The following is a 27,975-nucleotide window of genomic DNA, read 5'->3' as shown; positions in this document are numbered from 1 at the left end:
AAATATTCTAATCTACCAGCTAATCAAACTTTACATGATTCTTCAATAATCTCAACAACTGTGAAGGAAACTTTATTTCCAGATGATCCACTTAGGAAATTCAAGAACCAAACACCCTTTAGAAAATTCATACTTGCGGTTCAATTTTTTTTCCAATTTTTGAATGGGGTTCTCGTTACAATTTTGGGTTCTTCAAATCAGATCTTATTGCTAGAATTACTATTGCTAGTCTTGCTATTCCTCAGGGAATAATTTATGCTAAGTTGGGGAACTTGCCACCTATACTTGGCCTCTGTAAGTGATCAGGTTTATTTTTAGTAAAACTGTTTGGTACGACCAAAGTTATTTTTCATGAAAGTTTTACGTACGTGACGTTCACTTTATAATGTTCAGCTACCAGACAATATATTCCAAGAAAATGACTTTTGTCAAATCAAACACTCTTGCTGGTGACTAGTCACGTATCACCAGGACGAATCTAGTGTAATAGTTATGAATTCAAATGAACCAATAACTTTTAGCCTAGACATGAATGCAAACTCATAAAATTATAGCAACTTAATTACTACGTTTTTTTTGTTGTACAGATTCAAGCTTTATTCCGCCATTAGTGTACGTATTAATGGGAAGTTCAAGAGATTTAGCAGTGGGAATAGTTGCAGTTAGATCTCTTCTCATGGCTTCTATGTTGGGAAATGAAGTTAACGCAGCTAAAAATCCAACACTTTATCTTCATCTTGCTTTTACTGCCACTTTCTTCAATGGATTATTTGAAGTTGTTCTTGGCTTTTTCATGTAGGCTCACAAAGTTCAATAGGATTTAAAAGTGTTATAAATCAGCAGAAATAAAGCAAACCATAAGCAAAATAATAAATAAGAACACACAAATTTATGTGGAAATTTCTTGCGGGAAAAACCACGGGCAAAGGCAGAGGATGTTTCATTATAATGAAAGAAGAGGAGTAAAATGTAGAGAATGAGTATTTTCTGAATACACAAAATAACCCACTAAATATACTTATATAATACGTGCATACAAATTAGTCCTTGGTCCAAAAACATAAAGGTTCATACCTTTATGCTACGACCACAGACCTCACTGAAAATCACAAATATGGGTCGCACAACGAAACTTTCAGGGCCGGCTCAACATAATTCAGGTCACAACTCTAACAAAAAGCATATAGAGATCCTGAGTTTTAATAATCTCACCTTCAACCATTATACAAAAAGAATTACTTCTACGTGCTTGTGAGGGACATAGTGAAATCCAGTCTAATTTCACCAAGTGGAGTATGAGAAGTGGGAAGGGTGGAGTGTACGTCGGCCTTCTAAGTTCTAGGTATGTGTTTATGATATATTATCTCTCCATTGAACTTAAATTCTACTTCTATTATTGTTGCCAAATCACATCTAATAAAATCCCTAGAGTTGTTGGACCAAGTTCGTTGATATGGTTCTTAGAGGAATGAACAAGCTTTATTGATTGAAAATGATTTAATTCTGATTACAATGTTAGTGATACAATTGCTACTTATAGAGACAAATAACCGACTCCACTAACATCCAACTCCACTAACTTGACAGTTGTACACCAGTTGTACACCACTCTCTTTTCTAACAAACTATAGCAACCTAACTGACTAGTCTCTTTACTCCCCCTCAAGCTGGTGACCAAAAAAATCAAGGACGCTCAGCTTGGAAAGAAGAAACTGATGTTGAGCTGCTGGAAGTCCTTTAGTCATGAGATCAGCTAGTTGCATATTGGAAGGGACATGAACTGGTTGCAGCAAACCTGATTTGATTCTTTCTCTGACAAAATAAAAATCGATTTCTATGTGCTTAGTTATCTCGTGAAAAATAGGATTAGCAGCAATTTGTAGTGCAGCTTTATTATCACAAAACAACTTCACAGGCATGGTTAAGGTCACTCCAAGCTCTGCCAATAAACCAGCCAGCCATATCACTTCAACAGTTGCATCTGCCATGCTCCTATACTCAACTTCTGCTGAGCTTCTACTCACTGTATATTGTTTCTTAGATTTCCAAGAAACAAAAGAATCACCCATCATGACTATATACCCTGAAACTGACCTTCTAGTGTTGGGACAAGATGCCCAATCAGAATCACATAAGGAAGTCATAGATGTGATCTCATCTGCTTTAAGTAGAATTCCAAGTCCAGGATTACCCTTCAGATACCTCACCACCCTTAGTGCACCATCCATGTGAGACTGTTTAGGTCTCTGCATAAATTGTCTTAATATTTGTACTGCAAAGCAAATGTCAGGCCTTGTAATAGTGAGATAAAGCAATTTGCCAACCAGCTTTTGATAACCAAGTATGTCATCTATTTCAGGATCATCAGATGGACCAACTTGGAGGTCATACTCTACAGAAGTTTATTTATTATTGACCTCTAATGGTGTTGGAGATAGTTTGCACCCACTCAGGCCAATTTGTGAGATCAGCTCCAACACATACTTCCTTTGGTTAAGCAAGACACCTTTGTCAGACCTGAGTACTTCAATTCCCAAGAAGAATCTTAACTAGCCCAAGTCTTTCACCTTGAATGCCTCATTCAGTGTGTTTTTTGCATACTGAATTAGAGTAGAGTTACTCCCTGTGATAAGCAGATCACCAACATAAACCAAGACCACTACAATATCATGTCCTGATTTCTGAATAAACAGTGAGTGATCATAGATGCTTTGTGTATAGCCACCAGCAATTAATGCATTTGTGAGCTTAATATTCCACTGTCTTGAATCCTGTTTGAGTCCATATAATGATTTTTTCAGTTTGCATACCAGTTTACTTCCTTGTCTCTGAAAGCCTTGAGGCAATTCCATGTATACATCTTCATAAAGATCTCCTTATAGGAAAGCATTATTTACATCTATTTGGAAGATGTCCCGCTTCTTGGAGGCTGCCAGGCTTATCATAGCTCTAACTGTCACCATTTTAGCAATAGGTGAGAAGGTATCATGATAATCCAAACCTTTCTATTGATTGTATCCCTTCACAACTAATCTGGCCTTGTATCTTTCAATGCTCTGATCAGCCTTATATTTAATCTTGTATACCCATTTAGAACCTATGGCATATTTCCCTGGTGGTAGAGGGACCAGGTCCCAAGTCTGATTTTCTTTCAGGGTTTGAGTTTCAAGCTGCATAGCCTTAATCCAGTGTTCATCTGTTGTGGCTTCTTTAAAATTTTATGGTTCAATTTGAGATGAAAAGGCTTGCAGATAGACTTGATATGCTGGTGAGACATTATCATAAGATAACACATCTGAGATAGAATAAAGGGTCACACTTCCAAACTTACCACCAGATTTAGTGGTTACATAATCCTTTAACCATATTGGCGGATTGGCACTCCTTGTTGTCCTTCTCAAGTCTGTTGGTTGTGGAACAGGTGAAAATAAATGTTCCACTGGTGGCACTTCATCAGCTTCAACTGTGGAATGTTGCATATTATCTGCAACTTCTGGCACACCAGAAGAGCTAGCAGGATCATCATATATAGGGGCATATGATGCAGGCATAGGTATTGGAGTAGGGTCAGGATGATGATGATCATTGACAGAGTGTGGAACATAAAAAATAGTGGTTCTTTTATATGTGATTCCCTTGAAAGGAAAGATGTCTTCTCTAAATACCACATCTCTACTGACCCAACATGTGTTCTGCTGAAGATCAAATAACTTATATCCCTTTTGAGTCTCAGAATAACCAATAAAAACCAATAAAAACTGCTCTTTTAGCTCTTGGTTCAAACTTATCTCCTTTAGGTAAAGTAGATGCAAAACATAAGCAACCAAAGACCCTTAAGTGATCATATACTAAAGGTTTCTTATATAAAATTGTATAAGGAGACTTTCCTTACAAAATTGGTGTAGGCAGTTTATTTATAAGATATGTTGCAGTCATAACACAGTCTCCCCAGAACTTGTTAGGGATAGAACTCTAAAATTTAAGAGCTCTAGCTACTTCAAGAATATGTCTATGTTTTCTCTCCACCATCCTATTTTGTTGGGGTATGTATGGACAAGAACTTTGATGAATAATGCCCAAGGATGAAAGTAAATCAGAACACTGAGAATTGAAAAACTCTCTACCATTGTCTGATCTTAATGTCTTCACAGTAGTACAAAACTAATTCTTTACTTTCAACAAAAAATCTTTCAGAACAATAATCACTTCAGACTTACACTGAACCAAACATGTCCACGCATATCTACTATAGTTATCAACAATGGTGACAAATTAATGTTTTCTGTCATAAGTAGGAACCTTAAAAGGACCCAATACATCAACATGTATCAACTGAAAAATGCTATTAGAATGTGAGTTACTAACAGGAAATTGTAACCTTGTCTGCTTGGATAATGGGCATATCCCACATAGTTTGTGTGCTTCTCTTCCATTCTAAACAATGGAAATGCAACTTGGAATATTGATGGATGGATGGCCTAATCTCATATGCCACATTGCACCATCAACTTCTTTATGAATTTTTGAGCCTACTACAGGATGTATGGATGCATCATCCTTCATCAAGTACAAACCATTGTTTTCTCTACCGATCCCCAAGACCTTGCCAGAGTAAAGGTCCTGGAAAACACAAAAATCTGGGTAAAAGCATACTAAGCAGCAAAGATCTTTTGTCATCTTTGACACTGACAACAAGTTGTACTTGAAATCAGGAACATATAGAATATTCTTAAGCCTATGATCTCTCAGTATGATAGTGGTTCCTTTATGTGTAACTTCACATCTACCTCCTGTAGGTACTTGGACCTTGTTTCTCTCACAACCCTCAAGTTTTTAGGAATTAAACGAGCACTCTTTATATGGTGTGATATGGTGAGATGCACCAGAATCAATTATCCACTCATGTGAAAAAATACTGGATGAATGTGCAAGTATACCTGTCATATTAGCCTGAAAATCACCTGAGGTATTGTTAGTGTTGTTAGTGTTGTTGCTGCTTGAGGTGTTACTGGAACTTGCTGTGATGAATTGTTGATATTGTTCCTCAGATATGTACCTCCCTTCTCCTGAAGAAACAAGTTCAATTTCTGCATCCACAGCATTACCTAGGGCATAGACTTTAGTGGAACTATACTGGCCCTTCTTTTTACTTTTGAAATCAGGTAGATATCCCACAACTCTATAGCAATCCTCTGTTAAATGGTTTCTGTAACCACAATGAGCACAACCTGCAGGAAAAAGTGGCTTCTTATATGTGGTCTGATTTGAAGTAGAAGCAGGTTTAGACTGGTTGAATGTTGATCCCTTTTATCTGTGGTCACCTCCAGCCATTAAGGTGATGGAATCCATTTGTTTGCTACCAGCACCCATGCCTCTTTGGCTTTCTTCTTGCACTACTAGTGTATATGCCTGATTGACCGTCAAGACAGGGGTGCACAGTAAAATATCACTTCGAACATGATTGAAAATTTCATTTAGCCCCATAAAAAATTGCAACAACCTTTGATTTCTCAGCATTTCAGTGGAAGCCTTAGATCCTTCACAACTACAGCCTACCACTGGTACTAAGGCATCTATCTTATCCCAATAATCTCGTATTTTGGAATAGTAAGCAGCGACTGAGTCCGTACCTTGAGTTAGAGTAGCTATATCCTTTCAGAGTTGATATATTCTAGTGAGATTTGATTTATTGAACCTTTCCTTGAATTCGTCCCAAACCTTTTTTGAATCAAACACATACACTATGCTAGAAACCAATCCGGAAAAACAGTAACTCCAATCCAACTCAGAATAATCGCATTACATCGTTCCCAGAGTTTCCCCAAATCGTCACTGTACTGAGCTTTTGTACAACTGCCATCCACGAAACCTAGCTTGTTTTTCCCTAGCAAGGCCAATCGCATCGATTTGCTCCACAATGTGTAATTCTCATGTCCTGTTAACTTGATGCCAATTAACACCAATCCAGGTGTATCAGAATTTTGCAGATATAGAAGATGATGGAAATCAATTTGCGTTGCCATTTCTGTTGGGTTCTGCGAATTGAGTGAAGAGGTGGTATTGTCCGCCATTGTTGATGATACTCCGGTGCATAGCTGCAGCAGCTCGTGGATCACTGCTCTAATACCATGATAAAATCCCTAGAGCTGTTGGACCAAGTTCGTTGATATGGTTCTTAGAGGAATGAACAAGCCTTATTGATTGAAAATCATCTAATTCTGATTACAATGTTAGTGATGCAATTGCAACTTATAGAGAAAAATAACCGACTCCACTAACATCCAACTTCACTAACTTGACAGCTGTACACCAGCTGTACACCACTCTCTTTTCTAACAAACTATAACAACCTAACTGACTAATCTCTTCAACATCCATATAAGTTTAATTGGTAGAATGACCTTATTATAAGTTGTTGATAATTAATGAATGTTTTGTTTAATGAAATTGAAGGCTGGGATTTATAGTGGATTTTTTATCACATGCAACAATAGTAGGATTTATGGGAGGAGCAGCAGCAGTGGTGATATTGCAGCAATTAAAAGGAGTACTTGGTCTTCAACATTTCACTCATGCCACTGATGATATCTCTCTGTCTTTTCTCAAACTCATCAGGTCCCTCTCTTTCTCTTTCATGTCACATGTCACATATTCATGGTAGACAGTTTAATCCGAGCTAAGATTTTGAGTTTATGAGGTTGCTTGATTCTAAAAAATGCAATTTTTTGAGTTACGTTCTAGAGATTTTGAACATAAATACAGCAATATCATAGTTTGAAACAAATTTACGTTATTAGATCACTTAAAAAATTTTAAGTATATTTTGTAACAAGCACATGGTTTGCTAATTTGCAAAATATGTCTCATAAGTATCCTTTAGTTAGATGTTGATTCTTTCTTCCCTTTTTTCTTAAAACTTAAAAGTTTAGAGAATTGCTTAAAGTATTTACTTTTAATAGAAATATACCCTTTTCCTTTACATTTTTCAATTAGATTTTCATTATCGAATCAAAGCACTTTAGTGTAGAAATAGACTTGAGTTGATTTAAAGTGATTCTTAAATAGTAGTACACGTTCTAGATTAGTTATATATTATTGTCTGTTCACTTAGTATGTGTTAGTAATTAATACTTTCTTTGAATACAATACTAATGGTTCAATTATTGATCATATAAAATAATTGCAGTGGCGATGGGAAAGTGCAGTGCTGGGATTTTGTTTCCTTTTCTACTTGATGCTTGCCAAATTTTTAGTAAGCATACTCAAACTGACTTTGACATTTTGGAATGGGAACACTATAATTATATATCCATAAGCCAAAAGCAGTCTACTAAAAGTGGAAATCTTTTAAACTTGCAATGCCAAATACTAATATTTTTCTTTTTGGTAGACATTGCAAATCTCCCAAAAAAATATTGTCACTTTTAAAATTTTATATTGTTACTTAACCTACTCCTACTCCGAAAAGAGCCAACAAATTGAAGCAAACTTTCCTTAATTTCGTCAAAGAATAAAAATGTTTAATTTTATATTTTGTTATCATAAAATTTATTCATAATTATAATTTGATATTAATTTATTAATGGGCATTCCGCATTTATGCAGAGTCAAAAGAGACCGAAGTTGTTTTGGTTATCGACGATAACGCTGTTAACATCTGTCATATTGGGAATGATTATTATTTATATAACACATGCTGAAAAATATGATGTTAAAGTGGTAAGACTTTTAGTTCGATTTAATTTATATACACTGTCAATTTAACATGTTATGGTTCAAGTTACCTTACTTAGTTACTATCATATTCATGTGTAAGTAAGTGCATAAAACATGAATAAAACAACTTAATTCTAATTGGTTAGGGGTGATACTTCTACGACATTAGTTGTTCATATTCATTATCAGTATATGATAGATATGAAACAAGACACTTCTGATTGATAGCTGTAGTTGTTTGTCCTTATATAAATTGGAAACACTCAAATACAAAAAAAAAAAAAAAAAAAAAAAAAAAATACTTCCTCCGTCTCAAATTATGTGTTATTATTTTTTTTAATTCGTCTCAAAATAAGTATTGTCTTTCCTTATTTGACAACTTTTTAAAGGCACAATTATTCTTTTACTTTTATTGGTCTCACTTAATTAAAAAAAAGATATTGATACATTTTTTTATAAAGGATAATTTGGTAAACCTTACCAAGTCTTTTCTTATTTTTTAAATTTCGTATCAGATCAAATGTCACATAAAATGAGACGGAGGGAGTAACAAATAGTGAAATGAGAAGTTTTAATTTGAGTCTTGTCAGTCACGGGTTTCAATGTAGTACAAATATACTGCAAGTTGATCAAATTTTTTCTTTTGCAAAAATTTATGATATATATATATATATATATATATATATATATATATATAATTAAAATTATTTTTTCATTTATATCAATAGTTATATATATATATATATATATGATTAAAATTATTTTTTCATTTATATCAATAGTAGATATTAAATTCCTTTGATTAGTTTTTATGTTCATTTATAAATTTTCTTAATAAAAATTCTGATTCCGTCACCAATCGAAGATGAACACTTCAGTGTGGCCGCTTTTTGCGAAGAGATTAACTTTACTTGCATACGCAAACAGTAAAAAAGAAATGACACACTCCTCTATCTCATTTCAAGGTGCTACTTAGGGGAGGAGCTACCCTCGGCTAGGGGGTCATCTGAACCCTTTTAGTGAAAAATTATGTTATATATAGTATGATTAAAATTATGTTTTATGTATCTATTATAGATATTGAACCCTTTTCGATTAGCTTATATGATGTTCATTTATGAAAATTCTTAGTAAAAATTCTGGTTCCGTCATTGATGCTTTGAGAATCAAATATAATTTATTTATTTTTAAGAAAGGATTTCAAATTAGAGTTTTAAATTCTATGCATCGGTCAGTATACAAAATATTCTACACTATCAGTTAACTTGACATGTTATTGCAAGTTATCCAATTATTTACATAAAAATGAAAAAAAGAAAAAATTAGTTAACCTGCAATAGTAAATCAACTTTACCTGATAGTATAAAATATTTTGTACACTAATGATGCATAAAATTTAAATTCGTCAAATTATCAACTATGATGACTTATAATAGTTTTCGTGTATGAATATTTTTCGTAGATTTTTGAAGAATCTGTATCTGAATTTATCATAGTAAAAAACTCGAAATTAAATGTTTCGACTTTCGGACTTCAAAGTTCAAACCTATTAAGATAACTATATCTAAATATTCTTATTTCTAAAAGTGACTGCAGTAACAATTGTGGTTGTGTTATGTCATCATCCATTATGTGGAATAATTGGATTCTTATGTGAATAATTTTATTTAAAAAATGGAAACAGATTGGAGAGCTGAAGAAAGGGATAAATCCTCCATCAATAATGGATCTGTCATTTGGATCGAAATATTTGACAACTGCTATCAAAACTGGCATAGTCACGGGTGTCATTGCTCTTGCTTGTAAGCTCCTTTCATAACAAGTCTATATAGTAACTTGAAATATAGAGTTATAATATCCTGTAAATGGCTTTATCATACTGATCATAGTGAAAAAATATGATATCTGTGAATATAACTTCAAATCTATTAATAAATACAAGCAAAAATAAATATCAATTTGAGACAGTAAGCAATGTAAACCCAAACATTCTAACATGTCGAATTGTGACAATATATACCAACACCACTTAAATACTATTAAGGGAAAAAAAATTAGATAAACTTACCATTGGTAACATGCATGCCTTGTTTCCAAAATTACCTATTCGATTTTATATACGATTATTTTGTACTTATCTTTTAAATAATTTGATATATGATACATAAAATTACTTTTATAGGAAGGAATAGCAGTAGGGAGAAGTTTTGCAATGTTCAAGAATTACCATACAGATGGTAATAAAGAGATGATTGCTTTTGGGATGATGAACATTGTTGGCTCCTGCACCTCTTGCTACCTTACTACTGGTATGTATGTTGCTATATACAAACATATCAATATCATATTTTGAGTCCTTTTTTTTATTTTATTTATTTCTCGTCCGGTGTCCGGTACCCACATTGAAGCCCTAATAATCTGGATTCACGCCGCGTAGGGCCCATTCGGAGGGAAATGCTTCCTACCAAGGATTTGTTTTTTCATACCCAAAGCTCGAATCTGAGACCTCTAGTTAAGAAAGGAGCAGCCTCATCCACTGCACCACGCGTATCATAATTTTGAGTTCTAACCTGGTCATTATCTTTTTTTTCACTTTTATTATCCTTTGGGCCGAAAGTTGATTTTGATTTGGACTACTATCACTTCTTGTCCCACTTGGGCCCGTCCCATGTGATTACTGATCATATGACCTGATCGAAACCCCCGGGACCTGCCACTCATGTCTGAGTAGTTTCATTTGATACTTGCTACCTTCCACCGATAAACTATCAGATAATTTTATCTACTTTTTTAATTGGTGGATCATTTCATTCCACCTTAGTAATAAAGTGAAAACGACCATGCATCTTTTTTATCGCATTTTTATATGTATAAGTATTTAACACATTTACAATTAAATTTGTGAAAATGACTCTTCGGGATGGATGTAGATAGAACAATAACCCCAAACCTTAAAAACGTATAGGAAGCTTTTTCGATTCCTTAACAAAATGTGTGAATATGTCATTGCTTTCCTTGTTGACCCGTTAAAACCATAACGTCAAGGCTAGTAGCGTATAGAAGTTAAAACTCTTTTTACATATTAGGATTTAAGATAGCGCGCTGTTAACATTACGTGCAGGGCCATTCTCGCGAACAGCGGTGAACTTCAACGCAGGATGCAAAACTGCAGTATCAAATATTGTTATGACGTTGGCTGTGATGGTGACGTTGATGCTGTTAACGCCATTGTTCCACTTCATTCCCCTCGTTGTCTTGTCGTCCATTATAATCGCTGCCATGCTCGGCCTCATCGACTATAATGCTGCCATTCATCTCTGGCATGTCGACAAATTCGACTTCTTGGTTTGCATGAGTGCATACATTGGTGTTGTCTTTGGCAACATTGAAATTGGCTTGGTCATGGCTGTAAGTACTCCTTTCTAATGTATTTAATCAACTTAAAAAAGAGTTTGAAATTCAAATTGACTTATAAATTGTTGTTTCAATACAAATGCAGGTTGGTTTATCATTGCTAAGGGTGTTACTTTCTGTAGCAAGGCCAAGGACTTTAGTACTTGGTAATATCCCCAATTCTATGATCTATAGAAATGTGGAGCAATATCCAAACACAAAGTTCTCATACTTGACATTGGAGCACCTATTTACTTCACTAACTCGAGCTATTTAAGAGAGGTAAATTATCTACAAAGAATTTAACTTGCATGCACTGACAACGTAATATTCAAATTACTAGTTTCACTCATTACGGACAGTTACATGTACTATGATCTAGTAGAGTTAAAAAGTTATTTTACATTGTTAGTATATAGAAGGTAAACTCGTATACAAATAACTACCATCTCTTTATGCAAATAGTAATTATGGGTTGATTCAATTTCCTTCTTATATACAGGATCTCAAGGTGGATTGACGACGAGGAAGACAATTTAAAATCTTCAGGAGAAACAACTTTGCAGTATGTTATACTTGATACGGGAGGTTAGTCAAATTGTGTTGCATCTATTTATTCGAAAAAACGGTAAATACATATACATTTGTTTTTGATAACCGTGGTGTCTGGGCCAGCTTTTGCGCACCTCGACTAAATCCACGGGATACCTACCACCTCCCAACAACAACAACAACAACAGATACTAGGTAGACAAAGGCTAGGACAGATGGGAAGAATCACCTAATGGTTCTGCCTCTGCCTCTGTTGTTGACCACTAGGCCACACCTTTGGGTGCCTAAATATATATACAGTTGACAAACTGACAGCTTAAATTCTTTGATGTGCAGCTGTAGGTAACATTGATACAAGCGGAATTAGCATGTTCGAAGAGGTCAAGAAAAATCTTGATAGAAGAGATCTCAAGGTTAGCGTCTTATTTTCATGTCTCTAACATAAGGTGTGATTTTTGTGGCTTTGCAGCTAGTTTTGGCGAATCCAGGAGCAGAGGTGATGAAGAAGTTGAACAAGTCGAAATTCACAGAGACATTAGGACAAGAATGGATGTTCCTAACAGTAGGGGAAGCAGTGGAAGCATGCAGCTACATGCTTCACTCCTGTAAACCAAAAACTTCAGAAGATGGTGAATCCCAGAAATGGAGCAACCATGTTTGACTTCAAATTAGTTATTAGTATTATCAAACAGTGTTTGTTTTAGTGGCTCATGCGTGCGTCTAATTTGTAAAGATTTTGGCTTAAAGAAGTCAAGATTTTGCTGCAGTGCTCTTCCATAGAATAAACTGGAAGGGGTTTTATTTCTCTCCCACATTTTGTAAAATAATGTGCTCCTATTTAAAGAATGATTATCACCTGTATACCCATTTGTAGCTTTTATTTACCTGCAATATATGAGGAACTTTAGATTTCATTTTCATTTTTCTCAGAATTAGAAAAGGTTTAGTTTTTAATTATAGGATCAGTTTTATGTATATTCAATATCTTTGGCCCATGCAAGAAGTTCTATAAATCCATGACTACCACTGTTTACACTGAAATACTTTCGGTTTCACATCAATCACCATAGTATTCTTTCCCGAGATCAAAATAACCGATCTCTTCACTAAAAATTATCTGGTAAAATATAGCTCGTTCTGCACCATAGGCTTAAGAACACCACTAATGTGTTTCGACAGAGAGTGCATTTTGTTGTTAACACCCATGCTGATTGTTCATTTATCAATGGCAAGGTAACCACCAAGGGAGAGAAAAAAAGTCCTCCATCTTGTGGCAGTGATGAGCTGAAATTGTTGAAGCCAGAAGACGAATGGTAAAGCCTAACTACTGGTTATGCATTTGATGAGAAGAACACAAAAATCTGAACTGCAGTTTTATTCCCCAATTGGGGCTCTAAATTAGAAAGGTTTCTGCCAAATCTCAAGTTTCATGCAGATTGAAGTAGGTAACTTCTGAAGAGAACCTTCGAGGAATTTTGATAAGTTGTTGTATTGGACGTATGCTAGAGAATGAGTCGGAAAAAATTCAATGAATCACCTGAGTTGGATGAGTTGTGGCAGTTGGAAGTCATAAACTAATGATTTGCAAAAACAAATTCAGGGGACGAGTATTGACAAGGTTACAAGGGGACTCTACTCCCTCGATATAGATTCCTAGGACCACTTCACAGAAGATCCCAGCAGTGAATATTCTTGATATTGCATTAAGGCAAGTAAGGTTATAAATGCTTGGGATGTAAAGAGACATAAATTTTAAGAATCTAAAGAAATTTATACAAGAATAGAAAGGAATTAAGTTTAACCAAAGGAGCTGAATATGTGTTTGTACTGCATGGATAATGCACAATTTACGTACAAAATAACTACCTATAACTAGGGACCTGGACCTAAACAACTTTCACGGCATGCTAGCTCCTAATTGTTCCCTCAAAACTTAGCACCTTATTGTTACTGCTTAAGTGGTTGCTTGCTCGCTTGATAGTTCTCCCCTGTGTTCTCTTATCAACTATGTGACTAGCCGCCTTCACTGGGTTATCACATAGTAAAAGATGTTCATTCACTTGCTACAATTACTTAAGTTATTACGCGACAAAATCCTATGCGACTTAGGTTATTCACATTAAGATTTCCAGAGGCGGATCTAGAATTTAAAGGTTGTGGGTTCCCAACTTATAATTCTTTATCACTAGACCAATAACACGCTTTGTTTGTGGGTTCCCAACTTATAATTCTTATATATTTACTAGTTTTTTCAATATAAATTCAAGAACCGTACGAAAGTTACTGGGTTCCGGGAACCCGCAAACAATACTCTACATCTGCCCCTGGATTTCTTCCTTATCTAGTCACTTTGATCAACAGATCCTATTAACCCAGTCTCAACAAGTTCTATGACTATTTCAACTAGCTTAAATAAATTAGTTTTGTATTAATCTGTTATCTGGGAGCCAGGTTTTAATTTTCCACCTGTGACTTGTATATTTGATTGCTTTATCATATTGGAGTTCTAAGAAATTACAAGTACTACATACTAGTCTCATGGTTATGCCATGACTCATTATCAGGCATTACGCAGATACATCCACTTCGGGGAGAGAGACGAAAACATAAAGATAGGCTAACAATAGACTCTGAGCTACGAAGAGGTGATTGCATTTGGTAACTTATAAAGAGCCAGCTATTACTAAAAAGTATTCTTAAACCAACACTAATCACTATCGAAAGCACTTCTAAGAGTTTATACCTTTACGAGGCCATATAAAGTGAAAAGTCACATTAGGTATATATTGAATCAAATTAGAGTCTTGCTGCACATCAAACAATTAGATGCGATTTAACATATCATATATCCCTACAGAAATCGGGCAAGTCTGGAAATGGGTCACTCAATTGCCTATATTTCAAGGCGCTTAGAATGTCGGATGAAACAAGGGTAATTCTTCACTTTACATAACTTACTTTTTCCTGTGACAAGAATTATTTCGGAAAGACCTTTTCTTTCCCTCTATCCTCTTTACCTTTTCCATAAAGAGATATGCAGTACACCACTAAAGATTAAGCATCTAAACGCTTCACCATCCTTAAATCATCCTTACTAACAGCTGATTCAAGTCTCAAGTTAAATGGAGATAATCTAGGAGAGGCTACATGTCACAATAGAAAAGAAAAACAGTGATGATTAGAATAATGTAGAAATTTTTTTACCTAAATGACATGTGAAACTGTTAGGTATGAAGTAAGTCTTTACATATATTCAAGGACCATGAAGCACCTTTTCTACATTCAGAAAGATCTTGTACCTGAACTCCATTTACATCGACAACATGGTCTGAACTCTGAAACAGAAGTCTTTGAAAAGGCCATCTATTTTTCACATGCACTGTTAGACAATCATCTACATCGAACCATCTTTTTTGGTAACCTGTATGTGTTTAGTTAAATTTTCCCTCATTAATCTTCCCGTTGATTCGATCTTCTTGCTGCTCTGTCCCTTATATCCCGGGTCATGATGGCCAGCTAGGGCAACATCAGGGTGTAATTTGTCTCCACAATCAATGATAATATTATGAAGTAAACAACACACGAGGATGATACTAGGGAGTTTCTGTTTATCAGGTCTCCACATAACCTTATTAAGGATTCTCCAACCTCCCTTCAATTGTGTGAAAGCTTTTACTGCAACTGAACTTGCAGTGGCGTGCACCGCATTAAAATCTTGCATGGGATCCGAGAGGTCATCACCTTCATAAGGTGTAATGAGCCATGGAAGAAGAGGGTAACTAAATCCTCCTAGAATGTACTCTCTAACTTCTGCTCCTTCAAAAGCCACTTTTACATTTCCGTTTAAACGATCACCATTTTCACAGAGTTTGTAAAATCCAGAGCACTTGAACAGCCTTGAAGTGGTCATGCCCCCAGGCCATCCTGTCACAATGTCTAAAAAACGCATCTCACTGTCCACGATACCTTGCAAAAGCATGCTGTAATTGTTTTCCTGATCACACCAATCATCTGAGGTTTCAACAGCAGGAAGGGTCATTACGATGTGGGTTGCATCAATTGCTCCACAACAGTTAGGCAAACCAAATGATCGTTCAAACTCAGACTTGATCATCTCCATCTTACTAGGTTCTGGCCACTTAAGATGATGCTTTGCACGTTCTTCCAATGCTTCGATGAATCTCCAGGTAACCTGAGACACAGTGGACTGCCCGACTCCAAATGATGCCCCAACTGAAACTTGGGATTCACCAGAAGCCAATCTTCTCATTGCAATCGCAACTTGCTTCTCAACACTAAGAAGCCTTCCCTCGATGTTTATCAGACCTGAAGGAGGTCTTGAGATAAGGTCCTCCCTTACAAGCGAACATATGTAATCAAAAGTACTCTTGGAAACACGGAAATAATACTTGAAACCTTCCTCTTCATCACAAGGTACACCAGAACCTGCAGGATATAATAGGTATAGGCGTTAGCTAATCCCTTCATTGTACAGACCAAAATAAGAAAAGAAAAAACGAATTTCAAAAGATCTTATAGAAAAAAGATGCAAAAAAAAAAAGGAATAAGACGGGAACCAAGGATTGTTGTTACATAAAATATCCTTGCAGACAATTCCAGTCTATTGAACCCACTCAAACTAGCTTATTTGGGGGAAAGTTAGGGATCAATCAAGCGGGAAAACCTTCATTTTGCTAAGAAGGACACATGGACAACAACCGCATTATAAACCTAATAATGAATACCTAATATACTAACGATAACAGATCCCGCCACAAAATGTTTTAAATGTAAAAGTTCTGGCCTTGACTACATTTGCATTGCCTTGGACTTCACTACTTTAGGTTTTAGAATAAATTAGACTTTTAAACTCCAAGCAGGAGAGTTCATTTCCAACAAAAATCTTAACTAAGTGACTTCTTTTCTTTCTAGTTTAACGAGGTGACTTCAAGTATGCATACATAAAGAAAAAGCAATCAATAATGTCTTACATCCAAACAAGTTGGAGTCGACAATATGAATTATCAAACTATTTTCACACAACCCTTCCGCCTACAAAGAGTGGCAGAGCCACCTTGTCCAAAGGGATGTCAATTCACTGGAAAATTACGCTGTTTAGATAGGTAAAGATAATTCTTCTATATTCACTCCATTTCAATTTGTTTGTTTTACTTTCCTTTCCAAAGGAATGTCTCTTTCCTTTTTTTGGCAACTCGTTAATTTCAACTTTCCACAATACATATTTAAAACCACACAATTAAAAATTCTTTCTTTACTTTCTTAACCTCCGTGTCAAGTCAAAATCATACAAACCAATTGAAACGGATGTTGAACCCCCTTGAATTCTTCATGTGTTTTTAAAAAAAAAATAAAAAAATAAAATTGATTCCAGTTAAAAATCATAGCTCCAATCTTGACAATTAGGCTTAAAGCTCCAATCTTGACATTTACCAACATCCCAATTGACTTCTAACTAAAGTCTTACATAACTATAGTTAATTCTTGAACAGTGCTGGAACTCAAATGCTAAAAACACAATTCAATTAGCAAAAAAAATAAAAAAGCTAAAAAAATGCAGTAAAAGAATGGAGATTTGGGGAGAAAGAAGTAAAAGGGGACCAAGAAGTAAAGGGGGACCTACCTGGGGTTGGTGAATTCTTGCTCCAGAAACATTCCCACCAATCGCATTCAGTGGCTTTGTTGTGAATGTTGATGGATTTGTGTTTGTTGTTTATGTCTTTGATTTTCTTCAACTTGCTTGAATCTTTCTTCATCTTCTTTGATTTCCTTATTGGAGCCATCCACCGATTTTGTGAACAGTACTTCTTACACAGAAAAAGCTTGTCATAAAGTAATGCAAACCTCTTCGTACTTGTCGATGCTTACTGTTTTTTGTTTGGTCTTAGAAAATAAGTAGGCGTTTTGCTACAAAACTGATTTATTTTTGAAATTAGAGTTCTCTTCGACCATAAATATAAATGAGTTTTTCTTAATTTTTGAAAAAAGTGAAAAAAAAAAAATTATGATCAAATGGACTCTAAAATATAAGCTCGCATTAAGCAAAGTATAAGAAATATTCGAATCACAATAGTTTATTGTAGTAAAAGCTGTGTAAATGCATTTCAATTTTTTTTTAAACTTACTAAATATCCCTTATTTAGTGTACATAGATACATACATTTTCGAGTGCATTATTTAATTTTATACGAATACATCATATTTTATATATATATAATTTAATTTTACATGACACCTCACATTCATTTATGATGTATCCATATTTTTAAATAAATCAGTGATTTATGTAACTATTTAAAAGGAAGAAAATTTTAACTATTTATGATAAATTAAGTTGTGGTATGATGTAATTTTTTATTTTATTTTATGCAGTTCTATCTTGGATTTTTACAAACCCATGACCTCCGGTTCCTATTGCAATAACTTTACAAAAAATTACCTAAATAAACATTATAACTATCTAAATTTCTAAAATTCCTCCACTTCTTAAAAACCACTTAAATCCTAACATTTCATATTTTTTACTATTTCTGAAATAAAAGTTAATCCTACATGTATCTAATGTTTGTATCTACTGTGATACAAGTTAATCACATTAGATATATGTATAGCAATATATATCCAATGCGATTAAATCATCAGAGGTCAAATATTGGAGTTTTAGAAGATTTTGAAAAATGTTGAGATTTTTAGTAATTAACATTAAACATGTCGGTATATATGCAAAAATTTTCATGACTTTATCAGTTATTCTAATGTTCTCCGGACGATTATAATGTTGCAAATTGAATCAACCGAGCTATTAACATTCGTCACTAATTGGGTTGTCCCAAAAGGAAGCCCACCTACTTCTATTGACCCGGCCCATATTAAGCAAAACATATCTCTTCTTCTTCTTCACTCATACTGTCGGAAGTGGTACGGTTTGCTGTGGCTGGCGGCGCTGTTAATTGTCGACGGGGAAAAAGGTATCTTTCTTCCTTAATACTCACAAATTGCTTTTAGTTTTCATAATTCTTTGATGGGTGGTCATTATTTGAGGATTCAAAGTACAAAACAAGAACAAAATTTCCTTCTTAATTTTGCTTTTCTTTATTTCTTATTCTTTTTCATGTTTTTATCTCCAAATTCTGCGGCTAATGCTTCTTTTATACCTAGAAATGCTACTAATTGGGTTGTTTACTTGTAAAAATTGAAGCTTTTTTTTTAGCTACAATAAAGAACACTTCAAGAATAAAAATATTTTCCCTCTATTTTAAGCTATAATGGTACCTTAGTGTGTTTTCTTGATAAATTAATTAGAAGAGGTATAGTACTACCATTTATTGAAGCATATGTAGTGTGAAGGAGATAAGACTTACAAAATAGAAAATCACAGAAAGACATTTGTGTAAATCGAAGAATCTCCTTTGTTTAATTATTATGGTGTCTGGGATAGCTTGTGGCGGACCTCGATTAATTCCACTGGTATCGTCTACCCTCACTAGTACAGGTACCGGGTAACTTTATCCACTAAGGCTTGGATATATTGGGAACAAATCAGCCAATGTTAGCTATAAGTTAAAACCTATTTAGGAGGTTGTTTATGAGTTTATTAGTAGCTTATGAGGCAACACGTTGTTTGATTTCAGGTAGTTTGAGTGGTTTCGATAGAATAGAATTCTCTGCAAGGATATTTTATGTAACAACAGTCCTGGTTCCCCCGTCTTAAGCTTAAAAGTGTAATTTACTCTTTAAGACTCAAAATAGTAAAAACAATCGAAGCCAGAACTTAACGAATCTTACATTCTTCTTATGAGAAAGAGGAGGTGGGAAGCTGAGAGTTGAAAGGAACCATTAAAATTGTATAAAGAGTATCCGCAGGCTTAGATGATGTCCATTTGATTTCTGTAGGGAAAAAGAAACAAAAATGAGTTTGTGTCATTCTAAGCATGTAAGAAAAAGGAAAAAGCATAGCTTTTAAGTCCTCTGGTTGCTGGTTGGAAGATCTGAAGTTTGATGAATATGGGATGAAGATGATCATCTCAATCAAAAGTTTATGCAGCATGCGAGGCTTGTAACTAGTCGTTAGAGTTGTTAGGTTCTTTTTTTTTCGTGAACAAAATAACGTCCATAATTAAAGTAAGAAAAATAAGTCTTACAAATAACGTTGATTGTGAATAAAGACTCACCCTTAGTGAAATGAATTATAATTTCCAAAATCGTTAGAACTATATGAGACTCTATGTTAGTTTCAAATGCGACTTCGAAGTAAGAAGAATTATTGAATAAAATAAAACAAATTGCATAAACATGTAAGCACACTTACAATAGTCGAGCAGTAAAATTCTGCTCGTAGTGTCAGTTTGCATAAGAAAAATAACCAAACCCTTAAGTAATCTACCCCCTATCAGAAGATAGCACAAATACCAGAACACTACCAAATTACTGCTGTGCACATTGGACTCTCTGTGCACCACCACCACCATGCATATCATCATCTTCGTCATATGCCTCTTGGGAAGCTTGGTGCTTCCTACGCATCTCATCCTCAATGTTCACATCATGCAAAACAGTCTCCTCGTACTCGTCTAATTCCATGTCAGACACTTGCTGTTTGGGTTTTGGAGGAAGCACGGCCTCAAGGTTCTTGCACTGCTCTGGTGTTAATGACTCTGGGAAATCAACAGTGAAGTGAATGTACAGTTTACCTCTCATAAAAGTCCTTTGTTACATCGGCATTCCTTCATCGTTGATAGCCTTAAACTGATCAGGCTTGACTTGACAACTTTGCCAGGTGGGGACTTAATGAGCAGCTGTCTGTTGTCTAGGTGAGTCAAAACGAACTGGAAACCACATAGGGCCTCAGTCAAGGACAATGTATGCTCAACAAAAAGATCCATCTTCCTTTCTCTTTAATTTAGGATGTTCCTTCTGTTGCAAGACAAAAACCATGTCTCCAGTGATAGTTTCTGGCGCTTCATCTGCCTCGCCTGGGAATGTTACCTTCTGCCCGTTCTGCTTACCCTTCTCCACATGAACTTCCAACACCTTCTTCTCCTGCACGACCCCTCACCATTACACTGTGGGCACCTATTTTTGTCACTGATTGTCTCACCAGTACCCTTACACTCATTGCAAGGGTGCTGCCTCTGCTGGATCATGGATGGACCAAGTAGTCTGATAGAAACTTTCATTCCAGACCCCTGACAGCCAGAACACTTCAGACTGCTTGGTCCATCCATGATCCAGCAGACTTCATTCCAGACCCCTGACAGCCAGAACACTTCATTGAAGCACCTGACTTAGACCCTTTACCCTTGCACTTCTAGCACAACACATTGCGAGATAGTGAAAGCTTCTTTGATGCTCCATTATAAAGATCCTCCAAAGAGACCTTGAGTGGGGGGGTAACATCCTCTCCTCTTCTTTGTCTTCTACCTCTGCTGCTTCCACCACCACCAAAGAATGATTGAAATATATCAAATGGGTCATGTCTACCACCTCCAGCACCCATTCCTTCCTTAAGAGCATCCTCCCCATACTGAGCATATATTTCACGCTTTTCAGGGTCACGTAAGACATCATAAGCTTCGGCAATCTCTTTAAACTTTTCAGGATCGCCTCCTTTATCAGGATGATTTTTGATGGCGGCTTTACGATAAGCCTTTTTGAGATCATCTTGTGAAGCCCTGTTCTGTACTCCTAAGATATCATAATACTTCGTATTATCACTCTTCTTCGGTGCTCTTCCAAACATCTTTTGATCGCTTCAACGATTGAAAGTTGTGGGAGAGAATACTTGACCTGGAGGTGCTGGGTAAATGAGGAAAAAGTGAGAGAGGTTAGGTTCTTATTTTTTAATTTCTCTTTTCCTATATTAGGACTTTAGTTTTGTTATTTTGCAATTGAACCTGAGACCTCGCAGTTCTGAATAAACTTCATAGACTGCTAAGCTATCCCCATTGGATGCCAAAGAATTTCTTAACCATTCTTTTGCGTGCAAGCTTTGTGTTGTACTTGAATTGTGGAAGAGCTAAACAACTTCATTTATGAAATCCTAAAGTTTTGTTATCCTTTTCTTTTTAGTTTTACTTTTTTGTTTATTTTGTTTCTTGCGCCTGAAGTTAATTGGAGATCTCATATAGATGGAAACCAAGACAGATGGAAGTGATGGATCCTTGGTTTTAATCAAGCAAGGAGCTGAGGCTGTGAGTTCATATTTAATTGTTCTCTATTGTGTTTCTATAAAACTTTCCTTTAATATTTCTCATTTTTTTTCTCTAATTTTCTTTTGAAAAGATTTTGTGGGTGGGTGGGTGTCTTTTGTTTAGTTTAAAAGTCGGTAATAATATGTACTACTGTTTCTACCAACGTTCATTTGATGGCAAGTAATTGTCGACACTTGACACTAGAGTTTCTGTAACATTTTATCTTGTTTCGCTGTTGATAACATCAGAGGGTATTTGAGTCGACATTTGTGGGTAGCAGGAGGTGTATCATCAAGGAACGGTTTTCAAAGAAATACAGGCATCCGACTTTGGACTCAAAGCTCACCCTTAAACGGTTGAATGCGGTCGGTGTAAAATGATACCTACTCTTTTTTTAAATCCTTCTTAAAGCTTGTGTTGCTTAAATAAATTGAATCGTGGCGCAGGAGGCCAGGTGCATGACAAAAGCTAGACGGCTTGGTGTTCTTACTCCAGTGCTTTATGCTGTTGACCCTGTTATGCATTCTCTCACCTTTGAATATATTGAAGGTCCTTCTGTGAAAGATATATTGCTTGGCTTTGGACTAGTTGGTGTTGACAAAGAACGGATGGCTGATATTGCAACACAGATTGGTAATGCTATCGGAAAACTACACGATGGTGGCCTAGTCCATGGTGATTTGACAACATCAAACATGTTAGTAAGGAATGCTTCCAATCAGCTGGTGAACTTTTTGCTCTCTCTCTTAGAATGTTCCTCTAATTCTTATGACTGACTCTTTTTGTCAATTTCTTTCCTTATTTGCCTTTTCTCTTGGTTTTGGAGGATGGAGCTGTTACGTCACCCTCAATGACATTATTTTTCTAACAATGGTACTTTTTCTCCAGGTGTTGATTGACTTTGGTCTAAGCTTTACTTCAACGCTTCCAGAAGATAAAGCAGTTGATTTGTATGTACTAGAACGTGCTTTACTCTCTATGCACTCTTCTTGTGGAAATGTGGTAAGCTCTGTCATATCTACTGTGTTGTGGGTTAGAGGCATGTTTAAAGCCTTTTGAAGTTTTTTGCTCCTCTGTTCCCTCATTTTTAAATTATAATTTCTTTCAGGGGATAGGATGTTAATTTCTTCTTTTAGATTCATCTTCCTTTTGCCTTTGCGCATTATATCATTTGTGTCATGTGAACATATTATTGCATGAAACATGCACCGCTTCACGGAAACTGTATTTTTGATGGCATCATTGAATAGTTCTCTACCTCTCTGGTGCTTTTTCTCTAATACACTTGAGCGTCTTATTAATTGCTTTATTGATATAAAAGAAGCCTTTCAATGACTTATTGCCCCTAATTAGGATTGTAGAATTAAATATTTCTTGTAGTTTGGAAACAGGAACCTTATTTTGGCCACACACGACACGTGAATCTCTTTAAGTTTTTTCAAGATGCATGCGGATAGTGGTGTTACTTTTAGTCTGTAGCAAAGTAACAGGGCTTTAACTTGTAGTGAAGATCTGTGTATATTGCTATCACAGATGGACCAGATACTTGCTGCATATAGGAAGTCCTCTAAGCAGTGGTCATCAACTTTGAACAAGCTAGCCGAAGGTGCTGCCGAATCTTCTTCCATGTCCCCTTCTATTTATTACCTGTTTATTCCCAGAAAGAATAAATAACATGGGTCTAATTTTGGCGGGTTCTTTATGTTTTGATTTTCTGATTTTGTGACTTATTTCAGTGAGGCTAAGAGGAAGAAAGCGCACAATGGTTGGTTGACTCCACGTTGAGGTAATTGGTCTCTATGCTTGCAATTGCAGCCAATATGACTTTTTATATTTCCAGAATGTTATTATTATCAAATTTCTATGTTTTCATGCCAACAGCACAGTACTTTGCTAGCAACCCCTTTTTTTAAATCGCTGCTATTCCGTATATAGTTTCATTTCTCAGAGTAATCATTCACCAATTTCACTATGTCCTCTTGGAGATGAAGTGTTGGATATCATGGTTATCTGGCCTTTTTGTTTTCTTAATACAGCTGGATTCATTCATATATTCCATACCTCTCTTTGCCCTTTTCTCTTTCTTTTCTGAAAGCCTGAACATTAGTAGTACCACAGACGATGACGGAACATGAAATACTTCAGATAAATAGAACACATCAGGCTCATTGATCAACCAAACATAGCAGTTATAAGTAATAAAACAATGTGCTTATGTTTCAGTCACAGCTGCAAATAGTCTTTATAAGTTGTATGTCAGTGTTTTTAGCCCTTCATTAATAGTCTTCTAATTTATTTTCATATAGCACTTGGGCACCACCGCGGTGAACAAAACTACTGTTTGTGCATCTGCTTGAAAAACTGCACTATCTACTGTTGTATCATGAACTAATTGTCTATATGTTCCTGGCATACAGTTGTTGATTTAGGAGCTGTCTCTATTAGTTTGTAAATGATTTCTCTGATTGATTTTCAGTGAAAAGATCAGATGCCATGGAGCAGGAGAAACCGAATGACTTGCTCATTGCAAGGATCAATCTGTATTTATTGTACTCTTGATTATTATCAGTGTGACTGAGGGTACATGTTTGAATTTATGTGTCTACAACTCTCTGTATTCTTATTCAACTATATAACCATCAGTCGAACCTACGATACATGCTGACAAATACAGTTATAAAGTTTTATTTCACCAATAGGGAAACAATGAAGCATGGTATATTGACAAAATCACACCATTCATAAGTTTGGAAACAAATTTATCTCCCACTTTATTTCACTGTTTCTAGAACGACATACCCAGTGAATTTTTCAATCTCCACAAGCGGGATCTATGGAGGGTAGAGTTTATGCAAAAGACCCTCCGGTCAAGCGCTAAATAGTTATGACAATGGAAGAAATGATATGTTTTTGAATTTTGAGAAACTCTTCGAAGAACTTGAAAGAGAGAGCCTTTCACAACATATATAACAAGGTGGCAAATAAAGAAATTCATGGAGCATGTTAAGAATGAAACTCTGGGATTCATTAAAGGCAGAGTATAATAAGCATCAATATGCATTTATCCAATAATAATGAGTTTTCTTTTGGACTTTTCTGCAATCAGTAACTAAATCAGCTTTTGAATTCACTGTAATTTCTAAGGAAACTAAAATTATCACTTGTACCAAATGGGCCCTTAGTGCTAGCATAGATATATAATTTAAAAGCCAAGAATCGTTATTTGCACGTACCTCATGAACTTTTTGACCTGCAACTGCAATCTAATTGACCTCTAAAAAATGGATGTCCCACAAAATCACAATGCCACCAGAGTTTCCTTCAGGGGGAACTTGAATCATATCAGTAAACGGGAAATCATCTAATAGTATTATACTTGATGATCATTCATATTGATTTCGAGAATTACAACCAAGCATGGTCTATAACAATCTATCAATGACCTAAAATTACGTCTAAATTCAACTTTGTGTGCTCCTCGACAACTCCTAACAGCTAGATTCATTGTCTCAACTGATCATTATCGTCGTCGTCGTGCACCCCTTGCAGTTTTGTTGGGTGGTGTTATTATATCCAGTGAGCTTTTTAATAGATTTTGGACGATATATAAGGATGAGCTCTTTTTTTTTTTTTTTTTTTTCCAAAGCCTTTCTTTGAATATTGTTACCCTTATTTCCCTTAATATACTGAATTGGGTCTTGTCTCACGGTTGAGCAACAGCAATACTGTGTCTTCCAGCTTGTCATCTGCATCATCGATGGTCTCCTGTAATTTATACAATCACATCATTCAAAATGTAATTATACATGACGATTTTATTCAATAATCATTGATTAACATTGAATAAACGATAAGTAGCTTGTAAATTACATGACTTAAACCCTATATTGCGAAAAGTAAATTCGTATTGAGGATGTATGATCGAGGTAGGACTATATCTGCAACAAGTATATACTAATATATTCTTTAATTTCTTTATATAAGAGCTTTATGCTACGTATAAATATAATATAAGTAACAACAACATAGTATTCCCACATAGTGTCACACCCCTTTTTCGTCCGAGGGATCGAAGTCGAAGGATTTTTTCAATTAAAGTGATGATATTAAATAGATATTAGTTTATTTAAAGAGTCGCCACTTGTAATTGAGTTATAGTGTTCCAAGTCACCTTTTGAATCCCTAATCAAAAGAAAATGACTCTTATTTGGTCTGCGAAAATAGAAGATCGGATAAGGAATTCTGTTGACCGAGAGGAAGGTGCGAGGCACCCCTCGAGTCCCGTGGTTCTAGCACAGTCGCTTTTTTTTTACTTATGTTGACTTAAACTATTTTGAATATTAAGTTAAGGCCTAAATTCGCACATTTTTAATATCTAAAATTTATCTATTATTAAATAAATCGATAAAATTTAATTTTAGAAAAATATTTGTCAAAATGCGTTATTGCATCCTTGAATTTTAAAATGTCTCATAAAGAGGTCTACGCCGCATTCTTAATTGAGATGAATATTTTAAAACGTGCCTAAAATTTGCTTAACGCTAAAATATTGATTAAACTTAACAAAAAAAAAAACTTTTATGCAAATTCATTCGAGACAATCAATTAGTTTTTACGAATAATTATTAAATTTTATTAGTAATAAAAAGTAAAAATAATATATATATATATATATATATAAAATTATCCATATTGTTCAAAAAGCAAGTCATTTTTCAATCTCAAGAGATTAGTCAAAATTCTAACTTTTATTGGCAAATAAAAGTTTTATCCAACATAAATATTACTGTATAACTTATTTACAAATAAAATAAAGATTCCATTTTTTTCTTTTAATAAAAGGAGCACAAAAAATTGAAACGTTATCCTTTACCCGTCAATTTAAACCCAAATAATATAATAATAAATTTTTCAACTTTGCTAATAAACCAAATATAAATTATTATAACATTACAATTTTAACTACAGTAACGAAGGGAGGTTGGTGGAGTCGAGCAGAGGGATTCTCTGAACAGAACATGAGGCGGCGGCGTTAGTGGATATCCGGCGAGTTAGTTCGCCAGAAAAATGGAGAGGGAAGAAAAGGCGACGCCGATGTGGGTAGATCTGAAGACGGCGGCAGCACGGCTAAGCTTCGCTAGCCGGTTGGTGGACTGACAACATCGGGAAAGTGGGAGGGAGAGTTTTCTCCGGTGGTGGTTGTTGGTAGTTGCCGTCCATGGCTTCGCCATTAATGGCGGCGGCGGCGGCGGCGGATTTTTGGATATGGTGGCGATGGCCGGTGAAAGAAAAGGGGCAATAGCCTTTGGCTAGTGATTCCAGCAAGTTTCTCGCCGGACGAATTAGAAACTACTATTTTTTTATTCAGTGATTTACTCTCGATTTTTCTCATTCAATTTTTGTCTAATGTTTTCACTCGTTCACTATTTTCCATCTATTCTTCCACTATTTTTTTTTCAACAGTATGTGTTTATTACTGTTTTTCGTGCATGCCTACTACTATCTGTGTATTATTGTGTCATTATACGTAATCTGAATGTATGTGGTGTGTACGAGAATTTTATGTGTGTGTGTGAAATTGATAATGTATGCATTGAATCATAACAGAGTGTGTAAAATCGTAACAGTACTCATTTTCTTCCTATTATTTCCTTTCTGTTTTAATTGTAAACTAGTATCATACCTACAATATTTTTATATTCAACACAGTACAAATATATAAATATTCAATAATTTGATAGTATAACATATAATAATAAAAGTTCATGTAATCAATCAACTACACAGATCAAATAATGCATAATCTTTGCTTGAACATTCTTCATTCATGCTTCTTCATAATAAAGTTTACAAAAAATAAATAATTCATGATTGAATAGAACCTGTGATGAAACAAGAATTCGTCATCGGAATCGAAACTCGAACGAAACTCAGATTCAATGCTTTTTCTTTTTCTCTCTATATTTTTTGATGTTTTCTTTTTCTCTAATTTTTCACTCTTTTTTTTGTTCTCTGTATTCTCCTTTTCAGTCTCTGGTTTTCGATACAGTCTGATAATACAATGTACTATAGAGATAGTACCTCCCTTTTTTTGGGGGGGGGGGGG

At 35.2% G+C, this 27,975-nt stretch overlaps 2 protein-coding genes, 1 long non-coding RNA gene and 2 pseudogenes across 5 annotated transcripts; 2 read left to right on the top strand and 3 right to left on the bottom strand.

The window, feature by feature from the left end:
• The window catches only part of LOC107875272, a 15,909-nt pseudogene extending 3,387 nt beyond the window's left edge, over nucleotides 1-12,522 (top strand).
• A 2,289-nt stretch (nucleotides 12,523-14,811) lies between these two features.
• Nucleotides 14,812-17,611, bottom strand: LOC107875271 (protein ANTAGONIST OF LIKE HETEROCHROMATIN PROTEIN 1). Its single transcript, XM_016721912.2, has 2 exons — nucleotides 17,303-17,611; nucleotides 14,812-16,107 (listed from the first exon to the last, which is right to left on the bottom strand). The coding sequence occupies exons 1-2, from the start codon at nucleotides 17,460-17,462 to the stop codon at nucleotides 15,056-15,058; spliced, it is 1,212 nt and encodes a 403-aa protein (XP_016577398.1). The 5' UTR covers nucleotides 17,463-17,611; the 3' UTR covers nucleotides 14,812-15,055.
• An 874-nt stretch (nucleotides 17,612-18,485) lies between these two features.
• On the top strand, nucleotides 18,486-24,565 carry LOC107875269 (EKC/KEOPS complex subunit bud32). Of its 3 annotated transcripts, none has more exons than XM_016721910.2 (8): nucleotides 18,486-18,647; nucleotides 21,786-21,869; nucleotides 22,118-22,234; nucleotides 22,316-22,594; nucleotides 22,758-22,871; nucleotides 23,403-23,475; nucleotides 23,606-23,655; nucleotides 24,346-24,565. In XM_016721910.2, exons 2-7 carry the CDS (start codon nucleotides 21,807-21,809, stop codon nucleotides 23,641-23,643), a joined length of 684 nt encoding a protein of 227 aa, XP_016577396.1. In that variant the 5' UTR covers nucleotides 18,486-18,647; nucleotides 21,786-21,806; the 3' UTR covers nucleotides 23,644-23,655; nucleotides 24,346-24,565. The 3 variants fall into 3 exon arrangements, 2 of the variants coding, with proteins under 2 accessions (XP_016577396.1, XP_016577397.1); XR_001675806.2 differs by having other exon boundaries at nucleotides 18,492-18,647; nucleotides 21,807-21,869; nucleotides 23,380-23,475; XM_016721911.2 differs by having other exon boundaries at nucleotides 18,493-18,647; nucleotides 21,807-21,869.
• LOC107875270 lies at nucleotides 20,096-21,449 on the bottom strand (annotated as a pseudogene).
• LOC124899403 lies at nucleotides 24,422-27,937 on the bottom strand. The gene is made up of 2 exons (XR_007056878.1): nucleotides 27,752-27,937; nucleotides 24,422-25,634 (listed from the first exon to the last, which is right to left on the bottom strand). It is a non-coding gene; the product is annotated as an uncharacterized LOC124899403 (long non-coding RNA).
• Between the last annotated feature and the right edge of the window lie 38 nt (nucleotides 27,938-27,975).

This window comes from Capsicum annuum, chromosome 6 (assembly GCF_002878395.1).
Source record: "Capsicum annuum cultivar UCD-10X-F1 chromosome 6, UCD10Xv1.1, whole genome shotgun sequence".
Lineage (NCBI taxonomy): Eukaryota > Viridiplantae > Streptophyta > Magnoliopsida > Solanales > Solanaceae > Capsicum > Capsicum annuum.
The sequence above is the reverse complement of the archived record's forward strand: the minus strand, read 5'-3'. Positions and strand labels throughout refer to the sequence as shown.